This window comes from Arachis ipaensis, chromosome B9 (assembly GCF_059453495.1).
Source record: "Arachis ipaensis isolate K30076 ecotype BB chromosome B9, ASM5945349v1, whole genome shotgun sequence".
NCBI lineage: Eukaryota > Viridiplantae > Streptophyta > Magnoliopsida > Fabales > Fabaceae > Arachis > Arachis ipaensis.
Genome location: NC_142444.1, coordinates 37,873,357 through 37,887,279, shown reverse-complemented (window position 1 = coordinate 37,887,279; position 13,923 = coordinate 37,873,357). Strand labels below are relative to the sequence as shown.

The following is a 13,923-nucleotide window of genomic DNA, read 5'->3' as shown; positions in this document are numbered from 1 at the left end:
CTTAGGAGAGCTTGAACACCTGGAATAAAGTGGTCAATAAGTTTTTGAACAAGTTCTTTCCAACGAGGAGATTGACTAAGCTGAGGACAGATGTTCAGACCTTTAGGCAGGGAGAGAGTGAGTCCCTCTACGATGCTTGGAAGAGGTATAAGCTGATGCTTAAGAAATACCCTCCTGATATGTTCTCGGATTGGGGCAAGCTAGATATCTTCTATGATGGACTCTCTGACATGGCCAAAATATCTCTGGATAATTCTGCAGGTGGCTCCATACACATGAAGAAGACACTTGAGAAGGCTGATGAGATCATTGAAATGGTTGCCAATAATCAGTACTTATACTCATATGAGAGGACCTCAGTAAGGAAGGGAGTTAAGGAAGAGTCCATTGCAGACGCAATTCTTGCCCAGAACAAACTCCTAGTTCAACAGATGAACCTTCTCACACAACAGTTACAGAGCATGCAAAGCTCAGTCACCATGTTATAGAATGTTGTTCCTTATGGTACGAATGATGGCTCCCCTCAAGATGAAGCTTGCAACAGTGAGCAGTACGTACTAGAACAAGTCAATTACATGGGAAGCACCTTCGAACATACAGATAGAGTACGTTACTCTCTGGACTTTAACCAAGGGAGAAGAAATCAGGAACCAACTTATGCTAGTAACCCTCAGGGAAGTCCTAATCATGATGCAGTAAACAACAACTTTTTTCAAACCCCACAATCTCAGAGCACCCCTGACCTGGCATCCATGTTTGCAGACTTTATGCAGGAGACCCGAGCCTCCCTCAAAAACCTGGAGATAAAAGTGGACCAGAAGATCAGCAACCATCTGAACTAACCCCACATAGTAGTATGGCTCTAGAGCATGAGGAGGAATGTCAAGCAGTTAGACTAAGGAATGGTAAGACCTTGACTACTCAACATCAGAACAATGAGGGACAGGACGAAAAAGAGACACCAGAGAGCAAAGTTACAGTGACAAAGGACTCCATCAAGGATGCTGAACACTTAAAAGGGAGCAATGTGGGCATTGAACACTTGGGGAGGGGGCAATGAACACTAATGAAAATCGAAGGATGTTCCCCCCAGGCAGCCTGTTAATCCCTTTTTGGTCACTCTGGACACTCATCCTGCACTACCCAAAGCTCTAGAGTACAAGGTCAAGTTACCATATCCTCAGAAACTCCAGAAAGTAAAAAAGGATAAGCAGTTCTCTAAGTTTTTAGAAGTTTTCAAGAAGCTAGAGATCAAAATCCCCTTTGTAGAGGCCCTTGAACAAATGCCTCTATATGCTAAGTTCATGAAAGAAATATTGAGCAACAAAAGGGATTGAAAAGAAGCAGAAACAATGGTACTTACTAAGGAATGCAGTGCGGTCATCCAGAGGAATCTCCCTGAGAAACTGCAAGACCTTGGGAGCTTTGTGATTCCCTGTACCATTGGAAATACCCATATACAGAAGGCCTTGTGTGATCTTGGAATAAGTATCAACCTAATGCCACTATCATTGATGAGGAAACTCCAAATTGAAGAAGTAAAGTCTACCTGTATTTGTCTCCAACTTGTTGACCGCTCAATCAAATTCCCATTTGGAGTGGTGGAAGACCTACTTGTGAGAGTAGGACCTTTTACCTTTCCCACTAACTTTGTAATATTGGATATGGAAGAGGACAAGAATGCATCCAACATTCTTAAAAGACCCTTCTTAGCCACAGGAAAAACTCTTATAGATGTACAGAAGGGTGAAGTAACACTGAGTGTCAATGAAGAGGAGGTTGTGCTGAACATATTGGAGGCTTTGCAACACCCAAATCATCTTGAACAATGCATGAGGATAGACATCATTGAACCTCTGGGTTGCAGAGGTGTTTGGAACTCGGAAGCTTAAAGAGGATCTGGACATTCTAATTGAAGACACTCTGCTTGAAATTGATGATACAACACCTCAGAAGGAGAAGCTCTGCACGCCTAGTGTTGAGGAAGGACCTCCTAAGCTCGAGCTGAAGCCTTTACCTCCATCCTTAAAGTACGCATTCCTAGGTGATAAAAACACTTATCCAGTGATCATAAGCTCGTCCCTATGATAAGAAGAAGAAGAAGAAGAGCTGATTCAAGTGCTCAAGAGCCACAGAACAGCTCTTGGATGGACCATTAGTGACCTAAAAGGGATTAGTCCAACCAAGTGTATGCACAAGATTCTGCTTGAGATTGATGCTAAACCATTTGTGCAACCACAGAGGCGGCTGAATCCAACTATGAAAGAGGTGGTCCAGAAGGAAGTTACGAAACTTTGGGAAGTTGAAATCATATATCCTATCACAAATAGCCCATGGGTAAGTCCAGTGCAAGTGGTGCCTAAGAAGGGAGGAATGACAGTGATCCACAATGAGAAGAATGAGCTTATCCCCACAAGAACTGTCACAGGATGGCATATGTGTATTGACTACAGGAGGCTCAATAACGCCAAAAGGAAGGATCACTTCCCTTTGCCCTTCATAGATTAAATGCTTGAGAGACTAGCCGGACATGCTTTCTACTGCTTCTTAGATGGATACTTCGGCTATAATCAGATTGCAGTGGACCCTCAGGATCAGAAAAAGACAGCATTCACGTGTCCCTATGGAGTATTTGCTTATCGAAGGATGCTATTTGGACTCTGTAATGCTCCTGCAACTTTTCAGAGGTGTATGCTTTCTATTTTTTTAGATATGGTTGAAAAGTTCATTGAGGTATTTATGGATGACTTCTTTGTTTTTGGTGATTCTTTTGACTCTTGCCTTAAGCATCTAGCTTTAGTCCTGAAATGGTGTCAAGAAACAAATCTCGTTTTAAACTGAAAAAAAATGTCATTTTATGGTAACTGAGGGAATTGTTCTTGGCCACCGGATTTCAAACAAGAGAATAGAGGTCGATCAAGCCAAGGTGGAAGAAAGTGAAAAATTACCACCACCTACTAATGCTAAAGCAATCAAAAGCTTCTTAGGACATGCAGTATTTTACAAGAGATTTATAAAGGATTTTTCTAAAATCGCAAAACCCCTGAGCAACCTTTTGGTTGCTGACACTCCTATTATTTTTGACAAAGAATGCTGATGCAGGAGCATCTATTAGGTTATTAGAAATATTAGTTGAAGTAGTAAAGCTTAGTTATATTAGTATTGTATGCATATGAATTAGTCCCACATCACCTAATACTCAAAGGCCTCCCATCCCCTTACTACTATAAATAAGTCCATGTATTCCTTTTGTTATGAAGTTTGAAAAATAAACACTTTTTATATTATAAGCTTTGCGCTTATCTCTTCTAGGCTCTTTTGAGAGTAAAGGGGTACATCCTTGGCCTAGCCAACCAAGGTGGGTTCTTGGCTACTTTCACCATAGTGGGTTATTAACCTCGCCAAGATTGGTGAGCCAAACGACATCCTGACATTAGTTTGGTATCAGAACAAGGTCGGTCCTCAACTTGCTCCAGAAAAATTTAATTTTGTTCGCGGGTACAGGTCCTTAGTGTGGTGCTCTCGCTGTTGGTACGAGTCGTCGTCAGTGCAGATTGTTTGCTGCAAAGTTTCGGGTAATATCATTCTTTTCTCTTTGGTGGCTTTTCTATTGGTGATTATCTTAGTACATTTCCATCATTGGTGCATTCTCATCATCATCGTGCATTATCATCATCATAACATTGGCACTCAATCATCAAACTTATTGAAAGATGATTCCAAAGCGTAGAACTACTCAAGAGATTGAAATGGAGGAGTTACGCCATCAAGTTAAGGAGTTGCAAGAGGAACTTGCAAAATATGAAGCTGCTCAAAATAATCATGGCAAGTAGAGTGATGACAGTTCTTCTAGCGAAGATGATAATAGAAATTCATTTCATTATTCTTCTTCGTCTGATGATTTGTCCACACGAAGAGCATAACACAACAACACAAAAGCTAAAGACTTAGGAATCAAAATTGATATTCCTGAGTTTGAAGGGAGACTCCAACCAGATGATTTTATCGACTGGCTTTGCACAGTGGAAAGAGTGTTCGAGTTAAAAGACATTTCGGATGACAAGCGCGTGAAACTTATAGCAATCAAGTTGAAGAAGCACGCGTCAGTATGCTGGGAGAATCTCAAGCATCAGCGAGGAAGAGAAGGACAGAGCAAAATCAAGTCATGGGATAAAATGTGCCGTGAACTAAGGAAAAAGTTCCTCCCATAGCACTACAGGCAAGAAGTCTTCATCAAATTTCACAATTTGAAACAAAAATCATTGACTGTGTAGGAATACACTATGGAATTTGAAGAACTTCTTATGAAGTGTGACATTCAAGATCCTGAAGAATAGATTGTTGCTCGCTACTTCAGAGGGCTTAATGAAAACATTGCAAACATTGTTCAACTACAACTATTCTGGACATTGGATGATGTTACAAGACTAGCATTGAAGGTTGAAAAGCAAATAACACAGAAGAAGAACAATCGCTTCTCAAAAGAAAGGGGGTGGTTAATTTCCTAAAACAAAAATGGACTTTACAACAATCCTCTAAGATAAGTGATAAACCATTATTTTATGGTCTATATTATGTTTAATTGTGTGGTTTTATCAAATCTTTACCCACTTATTCATATCATTAGCATGTATTTACAATTCCTTCCCAAAATTACTCCATGGTTGAAAACTTGCTTCCTAGAGAATTTTAATTATGTATTTTAATTCTCCTTTATTCCATTCGATGCCGTGATCTGTGTGTTAAGTGTTTCAGGTTTTATAGGGCATGAATGACTTGGAGATTGAAAAGGAGGCTTGCAAAAATGGAAGGAACACAAGAAATTAAGGAGATGACCAGCGAGAAGCGACGCGGACGCATGGCTCACGCGACCACGCGAAATGGAGAAATCAGAGTGACGCGCTCGTGTGCCTGACGTGAACGCGTGAATTGGAAGCTGCACGAGTGACGCGAATGCATGGACGACGCGCACGCGTGGCAAGGCGAAACACAGGATAACGCGAACGCGTGGATGACGCGATCGTGTGACGTGCGCGATCTGTAGAATTTGCAGAATTCGCTGGGGGCGATTTTGGGCCATGTTTTGACCCAGTTTTTGGCCCAGAAAAGCAGATTAGAGCCAGGAAACATGCAGAGACGAGGAACAACATTCATTCCGCATAATTTTAGTTTTTAGATCTGAATTTACTCTTCCTCTAGGTTTTCTCTCTACACATTCATAGTTCTTAGGATTTTGATTTTTATTGCTTTTTGGATTGGGATATTGAGAAGAGTTATTACCTCCGCCAAGACTTCATCATTCTAGTTTGTTTCCTTACTTGTCACTTACTCTTTCATATCTTTAATTTGTTCAGAATTACTATTGGATTATTTTTAGAGTTTATTAATACAAGAACTATTTTCATTTTTTATTGATCTTTTTTATTATTATTTATCATGTCTTCCTTTATTTCCCTTTCTTATTTCGTGAATGTTACATTCATGATGAGCGAGTAGTTCCATAACTTGATTGGGAGTTGGTTGAAAGGAGAACCTTGAGTTGGAATGCTCAAGAGTAAAATTATAATTGAATTTATCGTTGGGTCACCCTCTGGTCACTGATGCTAGTCCTTCCCAAGGGAGAGGATTAGAACTTGTGAATAGAAACTAACTTCCAACTTGCTTGACTTTCCTTTATCTGGTAAAGGATAACTGAGCAGAACAACCTTCAATTATCAATTAATCTTGGGAGAACTCCAACAAGGATAGGACTTCTGACTAATCTACTCCCGGTCAAGGTTTTTCATTTAAATTACATAGATTCTCTGATTTAATTTCCTGGTTATCAACTCAAAACCATTTTTGAAAACATCTGATTAATAAAATAGCACATCTTTCTGCAACTCGTTGGGAGACGACCTGGGACTCATACTCCTAGTATTTTAATTCTAATTTTGTGACAACCCTTCTAAATTGATAAGCAGATTTTTGTTGGTTAGGAACTGTACTTGCAACGTATCTCTTATAATAATTTCTTAACCCGCCAATTTTTGCCACGTCAATTTTTGGCGCCGTTGCCGGGGAGGTGCAATAGAGTGCTAAGTTATTGATTGGAATTTATTTATTTGCATTTTATTTTATTTTGCTACTATGAGCTGCATGTTTCTTTCATTAAATGATGCGTTCACTTTCTGATCCAAGCTTGCCAGTATTTGATCCTAAGATTGAAAGAACTATTTCACGTATAAGGCAAGCTCGGCGTCGGTTAGTCCTCTCCGAGGGCAAATCTGAAACGTCACGTAAGGAAGAAACAAGCTCCCATTCTACTGATTCGGTTGATTTATGTACAGGTGACATGGCAGCACCTAGGAGAGTTACTATCCAGGAAGCTGGAGCCCCTGATTTTATAATGCAACCGTTTCAAGCGCATCACCCAGTGGTGGCTGCAGATTTTGAAATAAAGACTGCACTACTCAACTTGATGCCTAAGTTTCGTGGCTTACCTGCTCAAGAGCCTATCAAGCACCTTAGGAATTTCCAAGCAGCCTGTTCTACTGTCAGGCGCGATGGTGCAGATGAGACTTCTATTTTGTTAAAAGCATTCCCATTGTCTCTTGAGGGAAAGGCGAGAGAGTAGTACTACACTCAACCCGCAGCAACTATTTCTGACTGGAATACGCTTAGAAGAGAATTTTTGGAAAAATTCTTTCTAGCTGAAGTTACTGAAAAACTAAGGAAAGACATTTCCATGATTGTTCAGGATGAATCCGAGACTCTCTACGAATACTGGGAGCGCTTCAACAATCTGATGCCAGGGCATCTTGGCCAGTTTCACTGACCTTTTCTTTACCGTTTTTAGGTTAGTTTCATGCATTTCTTTAGGAAATAAGCTAGTTTTGGGTAGATATTCACCTATGCCTTGATTCAAGCATACATTGTGAATTTTACATAATTTCATGAGGATTTTGGATAAGTTTAGTGACAAATATTATGTTGCATTACCCATGACTTGGACTAGAGCTTTGATGCACTTTATTGCTTGATTTCAGGACCAAAAGGAAGCAAGAAAAGGGGAGGTAACTTGCAAGGTTAATGAGAAAAGTGATTGCCAATAACACTCTCAAAAAGCCATCAATGCCCACGTTAGAGAGTCACGTTAACTAAGTTAACGTGAACTCTAACGTGGAGAAGAGAAGTTGAGCCAACGTTAGTGACACTTAACATTGTCACTAACGTTGGCAATTACTCATAAGTGGCCACGTTAGAAGCCACGTTAACCTAGTTAACGTGGCCTCTAACGTTAAGGGGGGAAGAGAAGCCAACGTTAGTGACACTCAACATTGTCACTAACGTTGGCCTATGATGCAAAGTACCACGTTAACTCCCACGTTAACTTGGTTAACGTGGGAACTAACGTAAGTGATGAAGAGTTGTCGACAACGTTAGTGACACTCAACATTGTCACTAACGTTGAAGCAACCACACAACCCCCAAGAGTCACGTTAACTTCCACGTTAACTTGGTTAACGTGGAAGCTAACGATGAGAAATGAAGGATGAGCCAACGTTAGTGACACTCAACATTGTCACTAACGTTGGGATGGCTAAAGATGGCCACGTTAGAAGCCACGTTAACCTAGTTAATGTGGACTATAACGTGAGACCTAGGGGCACATTGGAACATTAGTGACAATGTTGAATGTCACTAACGTTCTCGAAGGATGGCAAGGGCCACGTTAGAAGCCACGTTAACCTAGTTAACGTGGGCTTTAACGTGAAGCAAGAAGGGGCACACTGGAACGTTAGTGACAATGTTGAGTGTCACTAACGTTCTTGAAGGTTAACAAGGCAACGTTAAAAGCCACGTTAACCTAGTTAACGTGAGTTTTAACGAGAGGCAAAGGGGTACATTGGAACGTTAGTGACAATGTTAAGTGTCACTAACGTTCTCGAACTTATACTCTCACTAAATATTAACACCCATAACGTCCTGAGCTGAAGTCTCTGCCCACTTAGCACTTTCTCTCTGCAAGTAAAGCCAAGTCCAAATGAAGAAAAGAACTGCTTCAAACTCAAGATCCAAAGGCCCAAGACTTGAAGAGTAAACTAGAAGCTGAGAAGAGTAGTATATATAGGAGTAGCTTTGAATTGTAAAAGGAGTTCTGGAGGCTGAAAAAAGAGAACTACTCTCTGTATTTTACTTTCTTTGCAAATTCTAGTTTTATGATGTATTCTCCATCTTTGTTTTCATTTTCAAGAGCTATGAACAACTAAACCCCTTTCATTGGGTTAGGGAGCTCTGTTGTAATTTAATGGATCAATACTAATTTTCATTATTCTTCTTCTATCTTTCCTCTTGATTTTACTTGAAAGCTTTCGATCTTCATCCCATTGAGTAGTTATCTTGGAAGAGAAGCTATTCAAACTTGGATCTCTTTTGAACCTTGAAAGAGGAATGAAGAGATCAAGCTAGAAATGCTTTCTCATGCTGGACCAAATTGGGTTTGGATGGGTATGTGACTATAACCCTCTCAATACTTGATTTGGGAAATGCATGTGGTATAATCAGTGACCAAACTTCATCTCTTCTCATGAGCAATTGACCAAGGAATTGGCTATTGATTAAGATTTGAGAGATTGAATTGCAAGAAATTGTAATTCAATCACTTAAGATTGCCAAGGAGATCAATGAGTGCATTGATTGAGGAATAGATAAAAATGAACTTGATCCGGAGAATTGTAACATCTCCTAAGTCCAATGAACTCCCCATCTCTGATCTTACCCATTCTCTTTAATTTCTGACATTTACTTTTATGAGCAAAATCCCCCATTCCCATTTACAATTATGTAATTTATTTTCAGTCATTTACTTCCAGTCCTTTAATTCTAGCATTTACTTTTCTGTTATTTACATTCCCGCCATTTTATTTTCTGCAACTCTCAACCCAAATTCTGGATTCGCTCAACTAGAACATTCTTCTAATTAAAGTTGCTTGATCAATCAATCCCTGTGGGATTCGACCTCACTCTATTGTGAGTTTTTACTTGACGACAAATTCGGTACACTTGCCGAAGGGAGATTTGTTGAGAGACAAGTTTTCCGTACATCAAGTTTATGGCGCCGTTGCCGGGGATTGATTGTGCATCAACAATGATTAAATTGAAAGATCACTAGATTGAGCATTTTTATTTTGTGAATTTCATTTTTCTGTTTGAGTGATTTACTTTTTGTTTTAGTTAAACTTCTTCCCTTCCCCCTCTACTCTGTTGTTTTTCTTTGTTATTTTTAATTCTGTTTGCTAACCCACTAACTGTTTGATATATTACATCACCCACAACTAACAGCAATTTTGACACAAATACTGTCTGCACCGATTTTCTTTGCTTGTACTTGTTGGTTGTATGACAGGGAGAAGAAGTGGGGCTTCAACTTCCTTTGATTCTGAACCTGAGAGAACCTTCCTTAGACAAAGGAGGGAGGCAAAAGAAAAACGTGTAGTTGGTGCTGAAGAAGAGGAGGAACACTTTAAGGAATACTTTGAACCTAACATGGAAGAAAACATGGAAAATCATCATGAAGAAGAGACTCACAACCATGGCAGAGGAGGTGGAGCAAATCATGCTGGGGAGGATAGAAGAGTTTTGGGCTCTTACATCAATCCAAACCCAGGCAATTGCGGAAGTAGCATCCAAAAGCCAACAATCCATGCCAACAACTTTGAACTTAAACCACAGCTCATCACCCTTGTTCAGAACAACTGTTCGTTTGGAGGAGGTGTTCAAGAAGACCCCAATCAACATTTGACCACCTTCCTGAGAATATGTGACACAGTGAAATCTAATGGTGTTCATCCTGACGCCTATAGACTGCTCTTATTTCCCTTCTCACTCAGGGACAAGGCAGCCAAGTGGCTGGAATCCTTCCCAAGGGAGAGCTTGACAACTTGGGAGGATGTGGTGAACAAATTCTTAGCAAGATTCTACCCTCCTCAACGAATCAATAGGCTGAGAGCTGAGGTTCAAACTTTCAGGCAACAAGATGGTGAGACTCTGTATGAAGCATGGGAGAGGTTCAAGGACTTAACAAGGAGGTGTCCACCTGACATGTTCAACGAATGGGTGCAGCTGCACATTTTCTATGAAGGGATATCCTATGAGTCAAAGAAGGCCGTGGACCATTCATCTGGAGGATCCTTGAACAAGAAGAAGACCATTGAGGAAGCCATAGATGTTATTGAAACAGTAGCAGAAAATGACTACTTCTATGCTTCCGAAAGAGGGAACACAAGAGGAGTGATGGAGCTAAACAATGTAGATGCTCTGTTGGCCCAAAACAAGCTCATCACCCAGTAGCTGGCTGACCTCACCATGAAGATGGAGAGGAACCAAGTAGCAGCAATCTCATCTTCATCAACAATCCAAGAAGGAGTGAATGAAGAAGCAGAGGGGAGTCAGGAGCAAGCCAACTACATTGGGAATTCACCAAGGAAAAACTATTATCCATACTCCAAGGCTTACAACCCTGGATGGAGAAACCACCCAAACTTTGGGTGGGGAAGTGAGCAAGATCAAAACCAAGACCAGAGACGTTACAACTCCAACAATAATGCAGCTCACCAGCAATTCACCCAGAGGACATCTCAACACCCCCACAACAACACGTCTCCACACACTTATCAAAACCAAAACAGCACGTCTGCTCTGAATCACTCATCAATTGATGACAAGCTCTCTAAGATTGAAGCCTTACTTGAAGGAATATGCCAAGAGATTCAAGAAAATAAGGTGTTCAAAGAGGAGGTGCGAGCCAATATTAAGAACCAGGGAGAGACCATTAGGAAGCTGGAATTCCAGGTGGGATATTTAGCTGAGAAGATTCCCAAACCTACTGATAGCTTCCCAAGTGACACGGAGAAAAACCCCAAGGGAGAAGCAAAGAAAGTAAGATGGAAAGATTGCAAAATGGTCACTACAAGTGAACAAGAGATTGAAGACAAGCAAGGCAAAATGTGCAAACAACCTGAAGTCAACTCAACAAAGAAGGAGGATAGAGATCACAAAGAACCAGAAATCTCACAACAATAGCTGCTGAAGCTCTATGCACCATTTCCTCAACTGCTCAATGGTGCTGTGGGAAAAAGAATATACTCAAGGTTCCTAGACTTGTTTGCATCTCTGCATGTGAACATACCATTCATCAAGGCAATTCAACAAATGCCTGCATTCATCAAGTATATGAAGGAACTTCGTCCCAGGAAAAGCTCACTCAAGGAAGGACAGACTATAGTGATGAACAAGGAATGTAGTGCCCTTATTCAACCTGAGTTGCCTACAAAAAGAAGAGACCCAGGAAGTTTTCATATCCCTTGTGCCATAGGTGAAAATATGTTCGACAGAGCACTATGTGATTTAGGGGCCAGCATCAACTTACTGCCCTTATCCCTGGTGAAGATGTTGTAGATCAATGAGATAATACCCACAGATGTAATCATCAGACTGGCTGACAAAACTCAGAAGTAAGCAATAGGAGTGGTGGAAAATGTGTTGCTAAAGGTTGGGAAATACTTTCTCCCAACAGACTTTGTCATCCTGGACATGAAAGAGAGTCACACCCATCCAATCATATTGGGAAGACCATTCCTAGCTACGGCCAGAGCACTTATCGATGTAGAGAAAGGGGAGCTAATATTGAGAATCCATGATGAACGACTCAGCTTCAATGTTTTCAAACTCTCACAAGAAACAGATCAAGAGGACAAGGAACTAAGCACAAATGATAATGAGACACTGAAGGAGGAAACAAGCACTGAAGCACAGCCAGTTCATTCTGAGACCCTCTTAACTGACAAACAAGGAAAACAGCAATTGCCACAGCTCAAGGAAAAGTTGGAGGAACCCAAACCTCTAGAGGCAGGTGAAGACAGCATCACAACTCCTTGGAGAAAAGAGGTCACCAAGGAGAAGGCAACCTCAAAAGAAACAAAGAAGAAGGTACCAAGGAAATGGAGGAACAAGAAGATCCCTACGGAAGACTTCTCTCCAGGGGATAGAGTTGTCTCAGCTTACTTCCCAGATATTCCCCCTAATCTCCCTACTGTGCCATCTCAATTACCTAAGGTCTTCACTATCAACAGAGTTCTTTCCCTGGAACATGTAGAGATCATTGATCCAACCAATGGATACAAGTCCACAGCAAGAGGGGAGGACTTTAAGCACTACCAACCACCATGATGAAGGAAAAACGTCAAGCTAGTGACGCTAAAGAAGCGCTTTATGGGAGGCAACCCATGTTTTATATGCTTTCAGATGATAATGAATAAGTCAATCTTTATGAGCTTCAATCCAAACTTGACAAACAATTGGTGAAAATCTTCTTATGCAGAATATAGTGAGGAACAAGTTTGGTGTTCAAAGCAAACCAAGACGCACGCTAGTCTTGGAAGCTTTAAACACAAAACTTTTCATCACATTGCTTCAAACTAAGTTTGGCGTCACCCCATGGTGCCACCAAAATGCATATAAGGAACCACCAATAGTTAGTTAGTTAGTTGGAATTCATAAATAAACAATCAAATCCTTTTTTCCCTTTTATTAATATTAGCCATAAAATTCATATGGTCATTTTAATATCTTTTCTTACTTTACTTAGTTTGTCTTTATAGGAAAGGAAAAGGAGCATTAAAAGGGATAGATTGGACAACCAAACAAAGAAGGTTCGGACACCACAAAAGGAAGGGTTACACACTTGTTCTAAAGAGGGAATACATTGGAAAATGTTGCCATGCAACATTGAAAAAATGGGACCCCTAGAAGACCGAGCAATCCTATCATAAAGTGATGATCCTTGTCTTCTAGCCATGCATAACCCCAACCGTCCATCAAGTGACCACATCATCAATCTACACCCTCCATTCTCTCACAACTTCTCTATATAAACGACCCTTGTCCGTATCACCCTTGATTGTCATCACACACCCTTCACCACTCTTCATTTCGGTACAATACACCCCCTATCCGATTATAAACATTCCTCCCCTCACTCTCCTCACTGCCATAAAACCCTAAACAACCAAAAGTCTCCACAACCTTACCACCTTCACATATTAATCCTCATTCATGGCATCTTCAAGTTCTAAGAGAAGAGAGGGGAAGGAACCCATGGAAGAACACCCATATGATGAGAAGAGATTTAGAAGCTTGCATCATGCATTGCAATACGGGTGGATGGTTGATAAGGAAATCATTTATGAGATGGGATTTCAAGTTAAGAAGACTGAATGCCCCGAAATCACAGAGAAGGTAGAAAGGAGAAGATGGGAGCTCCTCACTGACCCGGTCACTAAGGTGAATACAAATCTCATAAGAGAATTTTATGCAAATGCAGTCAGATATGATAAGAAAGATGAGTCATATACAAGCTTTGTGAGAGGAACAATGGTGGATTTTGGTCCCATGAGTGTAATGAGGGCATTGAAGCTACGGTCTATACCGTTTGAAGAAGAAAGTTATCACTCAAGATTGGAAAATAATACCAATTATGACCAGCTTCTACGAGACCTTTGTGTACCAGGAGCTGACTGGGAAAGGGGTGCTGGAAATAAACCAAAGTTCATTAAGAGAACAGACCTCACTCCTGAAGCCAAGGGGTGGTTCGAGCTAGTGAAGAGGTCTATTCTCCCAGCTACAAACAACTCGGAGGTGAATCTCGAGAGAGCAACAATGGTGCATTGTATACTCAAGGGAGGAGAAATCAAAGTTCATGAGATCATAGCTCAAGGCATTAGAAAGATGGCAGAGAAAAGCGACTCAAGAGGAACATTAGGTTACCCCAGCACTATTTACCGAATATGCAAGAAAGCTAGGGTGGTTTTTGAAGATGAGGACCCCGTTTGGATAAAGGAAGGTATTCCAATAACGGTCCGAAGGATGAATGCTGCAGCATCC

General features: G+C 40.8%; 2 protein-coding genes and 1 non-coding gene across 3 annotated transcripts in view; 2 read left to right on the top strand and 1 right to left on the bottom strand.

Annotated features, from left to right (window-relative positions):
• The first annotated feature begins 1,352 nt into the window (after positions 1-1,352).
• On the top strand, positions 1,353-1,892 carry LOC107615394 (uncharacterized). The gene has a single exon (XM_016317458.1). The coding sequence runs from the start codon at positions 1,353-1,355 to the stop codon at positions 1,890-1,892; it is 540 nt and encodes a 179-aa protein (XP_016172944.1).
• A 1,821-nt stretch (positions 1,893-3,713) lies between these two features.
• Positions 3,714-13,923, top strand: part of LOC107615396 (uncharacterized) — a 39,116-nt gene continuing 28,906 nt past the window's right edge. The window contains 3 exon segments of the mRNA XM_088498913.1: positions 3,714-3,825; positions 3,982-4,106; positions 4,338-4,492. Coding sequence (XP_088355039.1) covers positions 3,714-3,825; positions 3,982-4,106; positions 4,338-4,492 — 392 coding nt within the window.
• Positions 9,982-10,085, bottom strand: LOC148544340 (small nucleolar RNA R71). The gene has a single exon (XR_015900388.1). It is a non-coding gene; the product is annotated as a small nucleolar RNA R71 (small nucleolar RNA).